The 17,656-nt window shown below is 37.3% G+C and overlaps 1 protein-coding gene across 12 annotated transcripts in view; it reads right to left on the minus strand.

Moving 5' to 3' along the window:
* Positions 1-17,656, minus strand: part of BCAS3 (BCAS3 microtubule associated cell migration factor) — a 357,486-nt gene that overhangs the window by 271,671 nt on the left and 68,159 nt on the right. For all 12 annotated transcript variants that reach the window (XR_010825687.1, XM_066979600.1, XM_066979597.1 and 9 more), the window contains exons 12-13: positions 13,025-13,195; positions 3,440-3,533 (exon numbers count right to left, since the gene is read on the minus strand). Coding sequence is in view for 11 of the 12 variants with exons in the window: in XM_066979600.1 (XP_066835701.1) it covers positions 3,440-3,533; positions 13,025-13,195 (265 nt within the window). In the remaining variant the exon portion in view is untranslated. The remainder of the gene's footprint in view (positions 1-3,439; positions 3,534-13,024; positions 13,196-17,656) is intronic.

The raw sequence follows: 17,656 nt of genomic DNA on the forward strand, positions 1-17,656 counted from the left end.
TAGAGTAAGTGTCAAGTCAGCATTTCGTCTCTGTTTACCAAAGATTCAGTCAGCAACAACTGGTAAAGGAGCACCAGTCCTTTCTCCCTTTTATTGAACTATTATATCCCTTACCTATTAAAGTGAAAAGCGTTAAGCAGACAGGCAATAACAATGTATGCACGGACACCGTTTTTAGAGATTCCATAGGACTAAGGGATTTTGTCGATGAGATGCCTGGCCACAAATCTGGAGAGGTACAAATCTTTCCCTCCATCCTGCCCCCCAAAAACAAAGCAACTCACTCTCACAGTAAATCATCACAACTTTTTTTTTTTTTAAACTAAGATTTTATGTATATAGGAAAAAAAGAGAGAAAATACGAACTACCAGAAACTGCAGTTTTTCACCTTTATATTTTTTTTAAATGCTAAACGTGATTTGCTATATGTCTTAGTTGATTTTAGGGAGACTGTAAAAGCCTCAGTCTGACTCAGAAGGCGGCTTTTATTAACATAAGTGTCTGGAAGAGGTATAAAGGGACTTGTTAGGCAGCATTAAAAATATATATATATATGTACAGTGTCCCCTAAGAATACTCAGAAATGATATTTCAGAAGTTAATTACTTTATTATTCAACCAGATTTTCACAGCAGCCATAGATATAATACAAAAAAATAAAATACTAACGATATGCCAAGTTTACTTTCTTTGAATGCCTCAAAAATAAAAAAGAAGAAAAAAATCATAATTTGCTTTGAATATAAACAAAAGATGGATGCAATGCCAAAAATGTCACTATAAAAATGTCTACAAACGCTGTGCAGAGACACCCCTGCTTGTTCTTTCATGATTTTGCCTCGTAATGCAGCTAATGTAAATGACTACATTTACAGCATGCTCTGGTTGCCAGTCAACTCAACTCAGACGTCCACACAAATTATTTACCTTGCTGGAGAATAAAAACTACCCCTAATCCCCACCCCCCCCAACCCCCCAAAAAAAGAGAGAGAGACAGAGAGAGAGAAAAGAAAAAACCCATACCAGCAAGAGTCCCGCCATGGTTTGCAAAAGGCCCCTAAAAACACAACTTGGACACTGTAAGTGCAGTAAAGGAATTCTTGTTGGTTTCTAAAAGAAAAATCAGGGGAACATATGACTTTGCCATTTACTGACATCAGTGACTCTCCTTTATCTTCTGTTGGATTTCCTTCCTACAGTGAAGCCACATATTACCTACCCCTTTTCAGGAACTGCTCTCAGAACAACATCCATAAATTCTCTCCTGTTATTTTATCACAATTGATTAACGTATCCCTGGCAAGCACCTGGTTCAGTACGAAAACATACATCAGAAACCTCCAAAATGTACCTTACTAGTAACTGATACTTTCCAAATACTGTTCGAAGTGGCTGTGGTATTCAGTTCTACTGCGTTACTACACAAAAAAATCACACCTATCCATCCTCTATGCCCATTGAACTGAAGCGGTTTCCAGCATCAGTGGTGGGTTTGTTTTAGTTTGAGTAAAACCAAAACAAACCTAACAAAAAAAAAAAACCTCTAAGCTTTTACAGACCTGAAGAACTTGTGGGCCTTTGAGATGAGTCACGATGAAATTAAGCTATTAGATCAGACAGAGAGAATGAAGGAGTTGACTGAAACAGATCACTGTTCGCCTTTCTGGCAAAAGTTTACTATTGCCATGTTCTATTGCAGCATCGCAGACAGCACTTCAAATTACGAGTAAAAGTGGTTTTTCAGTAGAGCCAGCCAACAGAAGACGACCGTATCAAAAGCCACGTCTTGTTTTGTTCTGCTCTGTAATGAAATCAGCTGATTGGCAATACACCACTGCATAATGGATTAAGCTGATGTTACTTCCAATGCTGGCTTCAAACAAAATTCTGCCTCGATGCTAAGGAAAGAATCCAGGATACATTGTTAAGTGCTGCTTTCATACTGTAAGCAGCTGAGGTAATACTTTTCAACTGTTTTGATATTGAATATCAGAACATGTGGTATGATTCAATACCTTGCTGTGAGTCATCCCTTCAGCAAGTATCTCTTAACATACATTATTTGCAAGCTGTCAAAAATAACATGGATTAAAAAAAGCATTTTCTCCTGAAGTATCTTATGCATCATCAGGTAGCATCATAAACAAAGGATCTTGGTTTTAGCACCTGAGTAAACCAGAAGAACTGGATTATGATAAAAGTAATCCATAATATGCAAATATATCCTTCAATTTAAAAAAAAGTCATTTTGCTTTTGCATAAACATTCTGTTTCCCTTACGTTTACACAATCATAAAATTGTATTAAGAACGCGTTTAATTAATATCTATAAAGCATTCTAATTTAATCAGCTATATTTATTTTGCTTAATTAGCATTACTCAACTCTAGGTATGACCTTTCTACCAGAATACAACACAAAAATAATGCTATTCTGGAACTGACGTAGGTGATTCTCACTTAAATGCACAGAGTTCCACAAAAGAATCTCTTAAGTAACAGAAGAAAATCCAACCAGACGAGAATACAGTTTTTTATGTCAAAAACTCACAGTGAAAATGCTGTGAACTGCACACGACTACTAAAGAGTTCTGACATAACAGATGGGATGTCAGAATAAGACCAACTGGTCACTGAAAGTGAAAACATAAATGACAGACACGTAACTTTAATTCTTTGAAATGTGACTTCATCTCCAAGATCTCCATGGCATTTGCTACATTTCAGAAATCATTAATTTAGGCAAGAGGAAGCTGTTGATTCCCTGGTCAGTTCACTGACTATTACTGCAATCAAACAAAACGGTTTTTGCTGTATTAAGATGAGATAATGAACATGTTAATTGTCAAATGAAAAAGTTTTATTAACATATGAAATCTCTGTTGCCCAGTTATTCTTCACTGAGAGGAATATATATATATATTTTGATGAGTTTCTTGAAGGTATTTTCAGCTTATATTTGATTTCACTCAGAAGAAAGAGGGTACAATTGCAAGCTCTTCATCAACAAAACACATAATGTTACTTTAAGTTACTTTAAAAACCAGTGCCAGTGAAACGACTCATAGTATGGACTCATTTATGGAGGGGTACCATTTAATAAATATGCTGATCCTCTGGATACCTGTATATCAGAACATCTGGATAGCTGGCTAGCAGGATATGCAACAGAATAGATCTCCTTAGTACTTCTGCTACACGCAAATAGGTAGACTCACACAGACCTTAGCGTAACAGCTGCTGAAGTCTGAAATGCCTAGAAGATTCAGATTAACCAGTGTATGACATTCAACACTTAACAGAACAGGTAAGAAGATACAATAGCAGTAAGTGTATGTTTGCATATGCAACAGTATTTGCAATTCCTTCAAAGCACTGGAACACATGCCTATATATATATTTTTAAACCACTATCCCATTAAAGAGTAAAGTAACTTACCACTAGGGTTAAAAGCCATGCAGCAAATAGGCTTTTCATGTGCAGGGAAGTGGGCCACAATACCATCACTATCCGAGTCCTCACTGACAAGTACCTGCAGAATATTAATGGAGACAGAGGAAGGTTAGGAAATACACTTAAGTGAAAGTATCCAACTATTGATACAGGATTTGTTTTATAGGATAGACACAGCAGAATGAATTAAAAATGTAACTGCAGGTGAACTGAGCATAATCTTCAGTACGTTTTTCAGATAATGAGGGAGAAACATTCAGCGGTGCAGAGGGCTGGTGTAAGCACACTGGAGAGCGCACACAATTCCTGTACCCCCAACAAGCAATGATTTTCTCTAGGCAATCCAATACCTCAAGTAATAAACAGAAAAGCAATAGGTAGCGAAGAGGTTTTTTGTTTGTTTGTTTGTTTTTTAAAGGAGTATTTAACCAATACATAAGTTAGCTTTTTTTTTTTTTTTGCAAGGAGTCAGACAAGTAGAAAAATGGACCATAAACAGCCAAAGTAGTACGGATTTTGCTTTCCACCCCTTACATGTACAGGAATACTACACCTTGCATCCTGCTAGTAAGTGGCGATGGACCTGAGGGAGCTGGATTTCCAAATGCCACAAGAAGTGCTCAGTGTGTATGAACGCAGCTGTTACAAAACAGACAGCTAACAGGAATTTTCTCCATCTTGAAATTTCCTCAATGGACATTAAATGACAAAGGTCTGAGATCAAAGCCCCTTGAAGAAATCATGCTGTTTTAAAATATCTTCTTATGAACTAAAAAGCAATTAAAAGGTAGGACAGAGTTTTCATAACACAAGGAAATTAACAGAAAAAGGAAGTTTCTGGGCTGAGATCTGTGTGCAGATCTGTAGAGAGGGACAAAGGATGGTTTTTTTTAGCAGAAAGATATTTGAAGTTAATGAAACTAATGGGGCCAGTCAAAAGTACAGCTGACTACGAAGCCCTGCAAGAGAACTTCCAAAAGGGACACAGCTGGACTAGAAAAGGGCAGCAGGGATGGTCAGAGGCAGGCGGTAACTGCTGGTCAGCCTGCTACGCCCTACCCTTCCCCTTTAGAAACGAGAAAGCAGCAGGCATGGCAGAGGTCTACATTGTGAGAGGAGTGAACAGAGAATAAATTTTCTTATTTTATCCAATTCCTAAGGAATAAAGTACACAAAAACAAGTTATCAGGCTATGGGTCCACATAATACAGCACAGTTATTCTACAAGCCAGAATATTACATACAACTGATAAATCAGGGAGGCTTTGAAATTGAATAACTTTGGCTAGTTATGCAGCTGCCATGTTAAAAGGCTTACAGTTCTTATTATCTGGTGTTCAGTTATCACAGGTTCAGCTGAACTACATATTTATGAAACTACAAGTATTAACAGTATCTAGTGCTACGTAATGGAAAAGATATTCTTAAAGTCACAAAAGAGAACCAAAAGATGCGTGGACAAACCATATGCAAGAGCTGAAAAAGTATTTATTCCTTGGTGACATCATGTTATAGACTACATTAAGTAAAACAGTGTGAAAGATCTGTCAGAAAAGCACTTAAGAAAATGGTATCTGTGGTAAGCAAAACCACCTTTTTAAGAAGAAGAAGAAGAAAAGTGCAAAATTTCCCATTTCAAGTTCAGAATAATTTGTCTGCTGCTTCCAAAATAATCCAAAAGGTTTTTAATACTTCCTATTCCTAACAGATATCAGAATAATTTGAAGATATTTTTATGCTTCAAAAAGAGAAATCATCTTTAAATGTTTAAAGAAGTCACGTAATATGGATGCAGAGGCCTGCGCCTGACTTATTTTAAATGTTCCAATTACTTGGCACTGTCACATAAGCACAATTATGGTTTTGCTTTCCGTTGTCAGCATTCCGTGCTTATTCCAGAACCACTAACCAAAGGGTCTGGAGATCTTCCTAAGAGCTTTTCAAAGAAACAGTGTTCTTTTCTCAGCCTATATAAACTGCACTAAATAACTCCTATACATCATCTTTTCACAGCTTCCACTTTTAGGTAACTTAGTCTTATCCTAAACATTTCACTCTAATTAAAAATACATGATAATGATAAAGTAACATCATAAACCAGCTTTACAAAAGAAACAGAGGGTTTTTTAAATCCAGTCTGTTAAACAAAAATATTTAATCTAAAAATGTGTAGGTATCAACAGCATCTAAATCACTGCTATAACCATTTATACAGCATCTCACATGCATATTCTTCTTCAGACTGTAATCTGGATTAATTTAGGCATGTGGTTTTTTGTTGTTTCTAAGCTAATGACAAATGGACCACTCTTATCATCCCTGCACCATAAAATTCCTACTCAACAAAGTGAAAATTTCACATTAAAAATTGTGAAACACCTCAGTCATACTAACTTGAGAATACAATAAAGCCCCAATCTATTATTTGTAGGCTATGCTGTTTCCGTGCTTTAAAATGTTTTTTCAATCGCTGATTAAAATCACCATCCTGAAATAACATCCTTTGTGCTTAATCTGAAAGGAGTTTTTCCAAAATCTCCACTTTTCAATATAAAAGCTGATTTGCAGATATAGCAAACTTGTTTTGGCTGTTATACAATTCCTTTGATTGTGCTAGAAATAAAAAGAAGAAGAACTTGCTGGCCCAACATCCTTTCAAGAAACCAAAGCGCCTGCGACCTTGCGGCTCCTGGAAGCCCAGCCTGCCACCAAGGCTGCCTCACGCGGAGCTGTCCCCTGCATTAGCCAAGTCAGAACGCAAAACAAAACAAACAAAACCCACCACCACCACCACCACAAACACCTTGCTTGCTCAAAAGTTTGGAAAACCTTGCACTGGGGAGAATCTGACGCTCCGTTTGTGCTGGTGCCACGCTCCCTTCCTGACACCCAGTGTCTGCCGCTCCCTGCCCACTGCGGCCACAGAATGGAAATAGTTGCCCGTGAAGCACGCTTGCTTGTGCAAGATAGGATGAAGAAATGTTCTTCATCTTTTTAAACACCATATGAAAAAATTCCCAGTCCTTCTTGAAAGAAGAAAATTAATTGTATTAAATCACCAACCTGTATTTAATCTTCAGACCGTACTGCAAGACTTGCCATGCCCTTCCCCTACACTTTTGCACTGGAGAATTAGGGAAAACATAAATGGCCGTTTGCAATTTCAACACTACAAAGAAAGGAAAAAGCTCAGAGGAATTACAGCAGTTGACTTAAGCGCACCCTCAACCGAAGAGTGTCTTTTGCAGGGTCCCTCCTAAACCTGCCACAAAACAAACACCTTGTTCAAGTGCCAGTTTGGAGCTTGCAGAGCTCTAAAATCATAGCCTGATTTTTACCACTACATGCAACTTAAGGAAAACAAAACAATGCTTTTATAGTACAAGATGCTTTACACATTATTTTCTACATTAAAGATCTTTAGATGGCTGTAACTGCATCAATACAATACAATTTCTGTGGATTTAGATATACTAAATAGTGCAGGTTTCATGGAGGCAGAGATGAAGACTGGAGCTGTGTAATAAGGAAGGATGAAGCGTTCAAGGCCTCCTCCACGCAGCTTCTCAACTTTTAGAGAACCCTTCTTACAGATGCTAAGTGGAAGACACTGTCTGTGAAGGTGCTGGAGAGGAACGACATCTGCAGGCTAACAAATGGCACATTAAATCAGTCCTGACATTGTGCAACTGGTTCCTCTTGACCAGTTTATGGCTTTTTACCACTGAAAAGAATAGAGTTGGAAATTTTTCTTGGAAATAAAAACAATGGTACAAATTGCCCAATAACGCATGCAAGTGCTGTCAAGGAGCTCGAAGGAAGCGGCTCATTCGGTTTCCCAACACGCAGAGCAGACAAAGCCCACAGGAATCCTGAGGCTGCAATTTTTTTACATCCCAACCCTGTCGTTCTCCAAGGTAGTGGCCTCTAACCACTCCGCTATTAGCAGCGAAAGACCTTACAAAGTCCCTCGTTGAAACAGGTTCATCAATCTTTGTGTTACTCATATAATTGCATCACCGCCAAGGTTCAGAAGGATGCTCAAGTATCTTCCTTGCAGAGTTCCCTATCCTTACACAGGGAAAGCCCATTTTAGAAAACAAGAAACCAAAAACACAACTGACAAGAAACGAACACCAAGAGCTCTTCTACCAAGAAGGCCTCGTCTGTCCCCGCTCTGCCTTTTCTGATGCCCAACCGCTACCTCGTCAAGGAGCTGCAACAGGCTTCCAAAAAAAGCCCAGCCTACCCGGTCCTTCGCTGGACGCTCGAGGCAGAGCTCCAGCTCCCTCATGCCAGCTACGTTAGAGTTCAGCAGAGCACTGCAGCTGATAGAGGATGAAGGCAGTACGCGTTATCTCACTCTAAAAGAGAAACAGACAAAACACCTAGGGGATCATTACATCTACTATCAGAAAACAGTGTGTGCACTGCGGGCAATAGATAGCTTAAGCTGAAGCTTCTTTCTCCTATGCAATATTTTTCTTCATTCGTTGCATTTTCCGTGCTGCTGAACAGAAGCCACTAGTAATTAGGACTTCAATTATTTTAATCTTTAGAGGCAAATTACACCACTTATCCCAGCGGAGACATTGTTTTTAAATAAAACATGAAAGTAACACAAATAAAAATGGACACAAATTTAATCAAGCAGGTCCTACTCTTAATATAATTCAGCAAGAATGATCCAATCATCATAAAAACAAGTAAGTTTGGCAATACTTATAAATATGAATATTATGTAATAGAGATCTTTGCACATACACTTAAGCTCTCCATTGGTTTAAATAGCTAAAGATGGTGCAGTGTCCGCCTCGGCTCCTATGACGAACGCACAAAAAAACAACCCCTCCGAACTGACCCCCCCCGACACAGCCTCCCCCAACTTATAGCTAAGGTCAAACATCAGTGGAAAAGGGCTAAAAGTGATAAATCTGTGGCATTAACTACTGCACTCCTTTTAATAGAATCCAGCATAAACTCAAAACAGCCTTGTGCTCAGCCTGAACCATTTATCTGAGACAAAAATGTCTTCTTGACAAAAAACAGATCTCCTTTAATAAAAGTAAGGCAGACAGTATTATGCTCCGAGGGAATCCTGTTGCTCTTTTTATATTTATATATAAAAAGAATTCTTCTGTAATACATGTAGATATAAAAAGTGAAGAAAATTGATGCCAAATATATGAGCATTAGAACGGCAAATTAGCTTTTGTGAAAGCTGTTCTTATAAATAAAAGCCCTGGTGTTAATGACCAGGGGAATTATGTACGCAGTTAAACTTTTATTATTGAATACGGTTTATTCTTTTAACTTCTTTTGCTCTAGAATGAATTTTCCCCACAATTCTTGCTCCTGATAAGCAGTATTTGGTCCAATTGTTATCAACTCTTACCAAACGAAAATGAACTTTTGAAACTGCAGCAGTCTACAGTTTTTTTTCCTGAAAATTCCTCTTTAATGCAATAAAAAGTTAATAGGGAACAGAAAAAAAGGACCAATCGCATTTTAAAACATAAAAAGATCAACATGTTATCTTATTTTTCTAAGTTATTTTCAAAATATTTCCTCCAATATTTTCACGTGTTTTGGATGATCTGTGAAAGCACCGCAATGATATACCATCAATCACACTGCTCTATCAAAAGCATTAAGAATCAAGTTTTGTATTTTTAAATGGCCACATATTTCTCTGTCAACCAAACGTTAGATGTTTAACAGATTTACATTCAGTCACAAAACTGGCGACTTTTGAGAAAGGTCATTATTGCAGCCTACACGTGGGTGGCCCAGTTGATGAATTAATTAAGAATACAGAAACAAAGGTCAAAAGAAAATAATTTTTCCTTAAAACTCAAGCCACTAAAGTCTTACACATTTAATTCCAATTACTGAAAAAGAGGACATCTGTACAGCTTTAGTTTTATCCATTTCAACTAATTAACAGATTCAAATAAATAGTCATTACATCTAACTGAAAAGTTTGCTAACACTTCATTAGAAGGAAGTTTAAACAAGCGCACAGCCTTGTTAACATATTTCGGTTTACCACAAAGTTACTTGGGCATCTCGATAATTATTTTTACTCCCTTTACAAACATATCATGACAGCCAACTCCAATAATCCTACATTCCTATGCATTTATTTCATGGTTTCATAATTCAGATTTTCTTAAGGTGCCACCTATTCTGAAGGTAGGAACTATCATGAGATTTCACAATAATACCTACTTTTATAAGGCTCATTAAAAATATTTGCCCCATAGACTTTATCTCTGCAAAATCACATCAGAAGACTTTGGTCTTTAATGGTATATTTTTTTAGTTCTAAGCTAGTATTTCAACCCATGCCACAGCAGCACAGTTTCATGAAATGCACTGACTCCCATCCTGCATTCATTACATTGGATATCTTTGAAATGGCAAATTAAATAAAGCAACTAGGAAAAAGCCTGTGAAAAGGTGTAGTTAGTTCTTCTGGCCTACGTCCAAAACGTGTTCCTTAATCCACATACTAGCAGGTAAATCCACATGGTAGCACACATGTGCAGCTCGCTCCATCTTTAAAGCGCCACTGCTGTGCTCCAGGTAAATGGACAAGCACACGCATCGCTGCTCTGTAAGCCCAGCAAAACTTCTCCCCACCGAAAAGTGCTTTCTAACGGACGTGCTTACTTGCTTTAGATTTGCTGCTTTTCTTTTCCATTTCTTTTCTCTTCTCAAAACTGCTTCCTTTCCTTTATATATTATATATTATCGTAAAGATACATTTCATTACTTGGAAGTTGTTTTATTTCAAAATTTCACCCAAATTCTTAGCTAGACTGTTCACGAAGAAAGAAATCTTTATGGATCTAAAGGAGATGAGGTGTTCCTTTTACACTAGCAGTCAGCTGATGATAAGAAAACTCCTTTCTGCCTCTGAAATTCCCCTTGCTTTCAATTAGGCTGCACAATGCATGTGCACACACTCACACAAATAAATCCATTTACGTAGCTGCTGGACAAATCTCTGATGAAAGGGGTGCAAAGTTTTCAAACTGGCAATTCAGCCCAGAAAACACTTGGTAGGCGTCACTAATTCTTGCCATTTCCCTTTCAGCTTAGGAGGACTGATACTTTTAATGGGTATAGCCCCCCAGCAGCATCCCCACGCAGCAGCCACGAAGTATTTCCAAACATGCATCTTCATAGAAAGCAGCAGGAATGCCACTAAAGCATGTCTTGTACCTCCCCAGACCTCTTATTTCCCACCTGGAATCTGAAAACTGGGATGATAAACCAGTAACTTTAGAAAAAGCACTGCCAGGAAGTGTCAAGAATACAGAGTGAGCTGTGCAAGACATCTGATAACTTGGCTACGAGTTTACGTTGACGTGTAGGAGCAATCCCATTGAGTGCAGTAGGATCATTTGCATCGCTTCAAAGGTCAGGCTTCTAAAATGCTTTCCTGAATTGAAGCTTCAGCCAATTGTGCTCTAACAACTCACCAGGACTACCAGCTAGTACCAAAACGTGCCATCTGAACAGCAGCATGTCATTTCTCCCAGGCCTGCCTGCTCCTGGTGGCGTGCAAGAGCAGGATCGCTGCCAGGCTCCCAGGGACGAATCAATTCGTACAACCAGCAGGATCGGACCCTGCCGCACTGCGACCAGGCTGCGTGCACAAACCTGCTGCTGCTGGCTGGCTATGGAAGCACGGCTGGAGGGATGCACAACAGCTCAGCAGGGTCTGTGAGCACGCACGACACTCCTTACAGGAGAAGAGAAGGGTCTTCACCGGGGCAGCATTGAATGACAGGCTTTATTCAGACCACATCCAAAATGTACTTATTCTTAACAAACTTTCTCTTTCCTAAGCCCACATTTTGGAAAGGAAAGAATACTAAAAAGTCTCCTCTATCACAAAAATCTAATGCAAAAGAAATATTATTTGATTTTTCATAGAAAAAATAATATTAATTCTGAAAATGAGCCCCTCATATGGAAAATGATTAATTTAATAACATTTTAAATTTTCAGATGACAAAAATACGAATGCAAGATGTGCAAACAATTAGGGTACCTAACTTGGAGCCTCCTTCCCTGGAGATTGAAGACAAAAATTATTTCACTAGAACCGATGGTTTATTTATGTTACAACAGCATTATTTGGACAAGGCAAGCGTTATCATTTTTACAACTACTTTTCCATAGTGCCCTTTAGGCTTGATAGCTCCCTACTATTGTTAAGGTCAGAGGACAAGTTCATAAAACCTTTAAATCATACATAACAAGACTTAAAAACCTAAGATATATCATTTTTTTCCTTAGGCCTATGCAGAAGAATCAAAGCACAGACAACGACCATCAGAAATAATGACTGCATTAAACAAGGCTTCATGAGAAATTTATGAAGCAGATTTTTATTTTTTTTTTTCTGGCAGTATAAGAAGAACCAAAAGACCTCTTTTTCCAGGAAACAAAAACAAATCTCAAAGGTCAACAGACTTATTTTAAGACCTGACTCTGTGAGATCTTAAGTAAAATACACTCTCTTCCCCATTCTCCTATTTTTTTTTATTTTATATTTGCAAGAAGGGCCTCTAATATTACATGGACAACCCCTATTTGATACTACATTATGTAGCTAAGTACTTCCGAAACAAATCCACAGGACTACAGCTCCAACAGCATTCTGCAGTTTTTTTGTTTGTTAAGTAAAACATTTCATTTTCCTCTGAGATAAAAAAATAAATAACTGGACTACTGATTTATCACTAATACCTTACTAAAGTATCTGCAATAAGCATCATGAACACAGGGAAAAACTGAAGTAAAAAGGTTTTCTCTTTTAAATTCAAGAAACGTGAATGTTAGGAAAAAAAATCTTCCAGAACAGCTACAGAATATGAAGTCTGAGAGTCCTGAACACTGACTCCATTGCCAAACACTTAAAACTGAGATGAGTGATAGAAACAAAAAAGATATGTATTTCTATCTCCTCTCTGTCAAAAAGAGGGTTCGAAACATCCATTTGAAGTTTTGTGACTGCTGTATGGATTTTTCAGCAAATGATTTTGGCTGGGGCACTGCACTGTGTGTTAGTAGCAGAACAGTACAAATACCTCACAAAACAGCATCATGTTTGATTACGTTTTACTTTTGAAATTTATGTACTTAATATCCAACTTCACCATCTTTTTAAAACTCATATTTAAACAACTCACCGCATTTCTACATAATCTCATTTTCTACCCACGTTACAAATTACTAAATATAATCAGACTACATACACATTTCAACTGATCAGCATAAATCAATGTCAATTACAAACTAGTGTTAGAGAGACAAAATGCGACGTTTCACACGTGAGGCTGTCAAAGCATCATACAAATATGCTCTAAGGACAATATATATTTTGGCTTAATTTCAGTTCCAGGCAGAACTTTGCCACAGCTGAGCGTGTCTGTAAAAGCTTTTGACTTAGCGAAAAATCTCATCTTTTTCATTTTCAAAAGCATAAAATACATTCTTCTAGGATTTTTGTCAAAGTGAATCCACATTCTTTTTCTGTGCAAACTGTATTACCTGTCCTTCTGCAACTGTCTCTGTATCAATAATAGTGATGATGCCGGGCACCAGAGGACTTCGACGGATGTTGCTATGAGCTAAAATTTCTTCTTCGGTTGCTCCCGAAGGCAGCGTCCCTGTCAGCTGGGTAACTACCTTCCCAACCATTGTAAGTCCAGTCTTTATAGTCTATAAAGAGAAACAGAACCAATAAATAACAATTAAAGTTGTTTTGTGGATTTACTTTGATTTTTTTTTCTCAACACAATTAATATTATGACTAGATTGTACATACCAGAAGCACACAGGACATGTTTTTGTTAGTGAGACCTTAACTGCAAGATGCTCTGCGTAACAGTAAACTCTTCAAACGGTCAGCATCCTACCAGTTTCATGTATCTACTCTTATTTCAGAAGTAAATGCTTCTAATACATTCTCAAAAACCAGAAACACTTTAGCAATGTCCAATTGTTAGATTTTCCTTTCTTTAACTTTGCTCCATCAGTTGATCATTCTCTGTACCTCATGGAATAAGTAAAGAACAGTGTTACAGACAGAGGTGGTTTTAGCAAGTAATGGTTAATGCTGAAATTAACCTCAAGTGCAACAAAACGCAAGGAATTCAGCCTTCAATAGACGTGACAGACACATTCGTTTCTCAGAAATTACGCCTCCTGCAGCTTTAAAACTGAACAGGGGACTCAAACCCAGCAAAATTAAGGACTCCAACCTCAAGGTGCTAGAAAGGTCACCTCCATAAAGTACACACATATCCCAAGTACAAATAATGCGACTTCCCACAGCCTGAATGTTTTCCAGACATGGGACTGAAAATGTATTCACTGCACTGGCTTTTATTATCTAAAGATGCTGAAGATTTTTTTTACGGGTTTGTTTTGTTTCATATTGGGAGGAAGAGGAATTCATTGGAGAAATGTGGAGAAATTCCCATACTATGTACAGGCATTAGGGAAAATACGGATTTTAAAAATACCCAAAACACAACTTTAGGGTTTTCTCCTTGAATCAAGGACTCTGCCTTGTTTGTTATAAAGAATTGTCCAGATCTCTTATGCAATATAGGTAAGAAATAAAAAAGAGATCAGGATGGAATGACACTATAACAAGCCAATTCTTAACTAAAAAGACAAGCTAAGTTGCCTGCTAAATTGAAAAGGGAAAAAAAACATACAGATCACAGGCTGAAACCAAGAAGCAGCCACAAATCAATTGCAACTGCTTTGTTTAGTGCTAAAATCTCAAACTGCAGTGATTAGAAAACACATTAGTGTTCATCAATTAGCAGCCAAACGTTTGTTTTAATAATTCATAGGAAATGACTTACACAAAGTCTGTTAGTGTGTTGTCAGGAAAACCTCTGAAGGGCCAACAGAATTAGGCGCCACACTGTATTGATGGCAATATCTAGCCAGGAAGCCTGATTAACCTCTGAGATGCCTCAGCTGATGTACTTACCCCATTAATGCTAATGGAGATACTACCACTTAAAATCGAGCCATGCCTTTATCATAGGAATGTCTTTGGGGTTTAAAGTCTTTAGTAATATCCTGCCATTTGTTTCTTACTAGTTCTTTTTATACTCAGATACAATAAATGACAATAAAACAAATTTTAACACTGGCAAATTTAGAAGACTGAAAAACGTAACAAGAAGTCGATAACGGTAGCCGAGGAGCAGACCTAAAATGGACCCAACACCATCACAGGAATGCACTTCAACAGACATTTTCTTTACAAAAACTGACAAGGCAGTTTTCTGACCAAGAGTTAAAACCATATAAAATACACTGCTAGGTTAGAAGCACAAAATACCTAAGCAAGTCAGAAGACCAAAAAGTATAATCAACCGATTTTGAAAACTATTTGTAATATTGTAATTAGGGAAACTGGATGACAATATGCCTAGTAGACATTTTAAATCTCCCTAAGAAAAAAATTAACATGCTTATCTAGCAAAATGAATTACTGTTGCACATTTGAGCAGAGGGGGACTGCAGGGCTACTGAGAAGTAATAGGTGTACAGAGATGCGGCTGAGGCCATTAGCTCAGAACTATCAGCGCAGAGCCATTACAGCACTTACTTCTCCGTGCTATGTGTATGTTTGCAAAAACTTCGCTGGTAATCTTTAACCTTTCCCATGCCATATCAGCTGTCCCCGCTATCCATTAGAGCTAATGACCTTGCTCTCACATAAGCTGTTAGGACTCATTAAGAAGTTATCAGGTAACAAGAGAAAACAGATGCAGCCTTTGCTAAATCACTTTACCGCTACAGGATTAAAAGATACGGAGAAAGAATCAACTAAAGAAGTTATTAGGTGAGAAGAACTTGGTTTATAATTTGATACCGGACATTCGACAGACTAAATACATTTTAAATGAAATCGGTTAAAATCTGCACTGCCCCAATTCCTTCGTCATCAAAGGGAACTATGCAAAGTTCATATGCAGTGAAATTTTCTTAGAAATAAAATGAAAATACTTGATCTGATTCCTTTAGTAAGCAGCGATGCACATTGTGCAAACACACAAATTCTCTGCATGCTCATGTGTACCCTAGCAACTCAAAGGAGCTGTTCACATTCATTCAGATATGTAGAAACACATATATTTAATTAAAATAAATGTATGCACACGTACCTCATTTAATTGAAAAGCAAGTACAACTTTAATTATTTGAAAAAATTAAAATGCATCATTCAGTGCCTGTTAGGCTGTTTTGTTTCAACGGTTGCACATCCTTTTAATGATAAAACAGTATTTTGTTCCTGTTTCTGATAACAAATAAGCCATTTAAGATTTATTTATAAATGAAAAATCTATACAAGGCAGAAAGTTGTATCAAAAATATATGTCTTGGTAATCAACAGCAAAAAACCTCATGTTTAGTTTGAACCAAATGAACATACTATCAATTATAGATTCAAATTCAAGCTAAGTGTTTGCTGAATGCCTATGTTTCACAAAGATGTTCCCCTTTCCTGCTTTTGTCACATATTCTGAAAAGAGCTAGGAAAGGGAATAACACCTATTATTAAATTGATCTTAACTAGCACAGAAATTTTGACTGCTAGGAATACATTATTTTGGGAGCAGGTCTTGAATAGACAGTGAGCTGAAATATGACTCACCCAGGAACATGTCAAGACCAGACATCTCTTCAACAAAACATACAAAAAAAATAAAAAAATTCAAAAAATTTAAAAAAGGATCACAAGCATGGAAACCTAAGGATGTCTTTTCCTGTGTCCCCTTCCTTGCTGTATCCAAAAATGGACAGGTAATGGATAATTAAAAGAAGCAATTTCTCATTTGGGTTCTTATCTACAACGAAGCACCTGGACGTTCTCCCATCACTAACACCATCAAGTAGCAATGGGCTTTATTCGGAAAGGCACTGTACATGCTGGTATTGTTATTTACATCACAAACTGCTATCATATTACAATACAGACTTTCTATATTACTTGAACCATATGCAGGAGGTTATCCGTATGTAATTGGGTCACTCATACCTACAGTAAGATCCCAAAAACTAGTGAAGAAAGCACTATATCAAGTATTACTCTGACATGTAAATGAAATTAAAACTTCCCCTTTGCATTCCAGTATCTGTCAGCTCAAAACTCGTCCTCTACACTGTTAATAAGTAAGCAGCAAGCATTAAAGTTGTAGGTGTGCAATAACACACATACAATTTAGCAAAATGATTATCCATTTTCCTAACTTTCCCTATTACTTTATCACTGTACAGAAGCTAAAAATTTTCTCTTACCTATGATTACAGACATATTTTATCTTCAGTATCTATTGACGTGATGCAACATCACTGCTTCAGGGTTTGCATACATTCAGATTAATGAGGGAATTTCTGGATTATGATCCTTAGCAAGTACTGTTCAGGAGGTAAGGTCATCATCTTCATCTTAATGGGCCTTAAAACCTAGTTATCTATGGTTTGGGGGCTAAAGGCTATAACAGATGTGCTTTTTTTCAGATTTTTAGTCTGTTGAAACAAATTAAACAGAATAGTACTTAGTCTTTAATGCCTGCTGGAATATTTTGACAATCATTTCATGGTTTAACAAAGCTTTGGAGTGTTCTTCAGTCATGACTAGGTTTGGCTTTGGCAGTACGCTGATCTGGTTTTAAGATTTTGCCACATCTGATCATAACCATGGCTGATCATGCTAAGCAAGTTGTTTTTTTTTTTTCAAACTTACCTATGCTGTAAAAAAATGTGAATGATGTTGAGATTGAAGGAGTTATAGGAGATTTTCTCCCGTTTTTTTCGCAGATGTTGAAATAATGCAAAGAGATGCAGCAAATTTCATACAGTACCTTCAGAAGAACAGTGATTCAAAAAAAAAAAAACTGTGATTTTTCCTCCCACTCCAACCACAGCAAGATTGTGTCTAAAGCTATGCTGATGGAATATGTTCTTTTTTATGTTTTGTTTTCACATGAGATGGCATGACCTATGTCTCTCTTTGTGGGCTTTTATAACTGTTGTTTTCTTCAGTGACACTGAGCTTTCTGTTCTGTGCTGTCATTTAATTCCTATTATTAGATTTGTTTTGTTGTGTGTATCAGAAATGAAAAGGCTAGTGGTTACAATGAAAGCTTG

The sequence above is a fragment of the Anser cygnoides genome, chromosome 18 (assembly GCF_040182565.1).
Source record: "Anser cygnoides isolate HZ-2024a breed goose chromosome 18, Taihu_goose_T2T_genome, whole genome shotgun sequence".
NCBI lineage: Eukaryota > Metazoa > Chordata > Aves > Anseriformes > Anatidae > Anser > Anser cygnoides.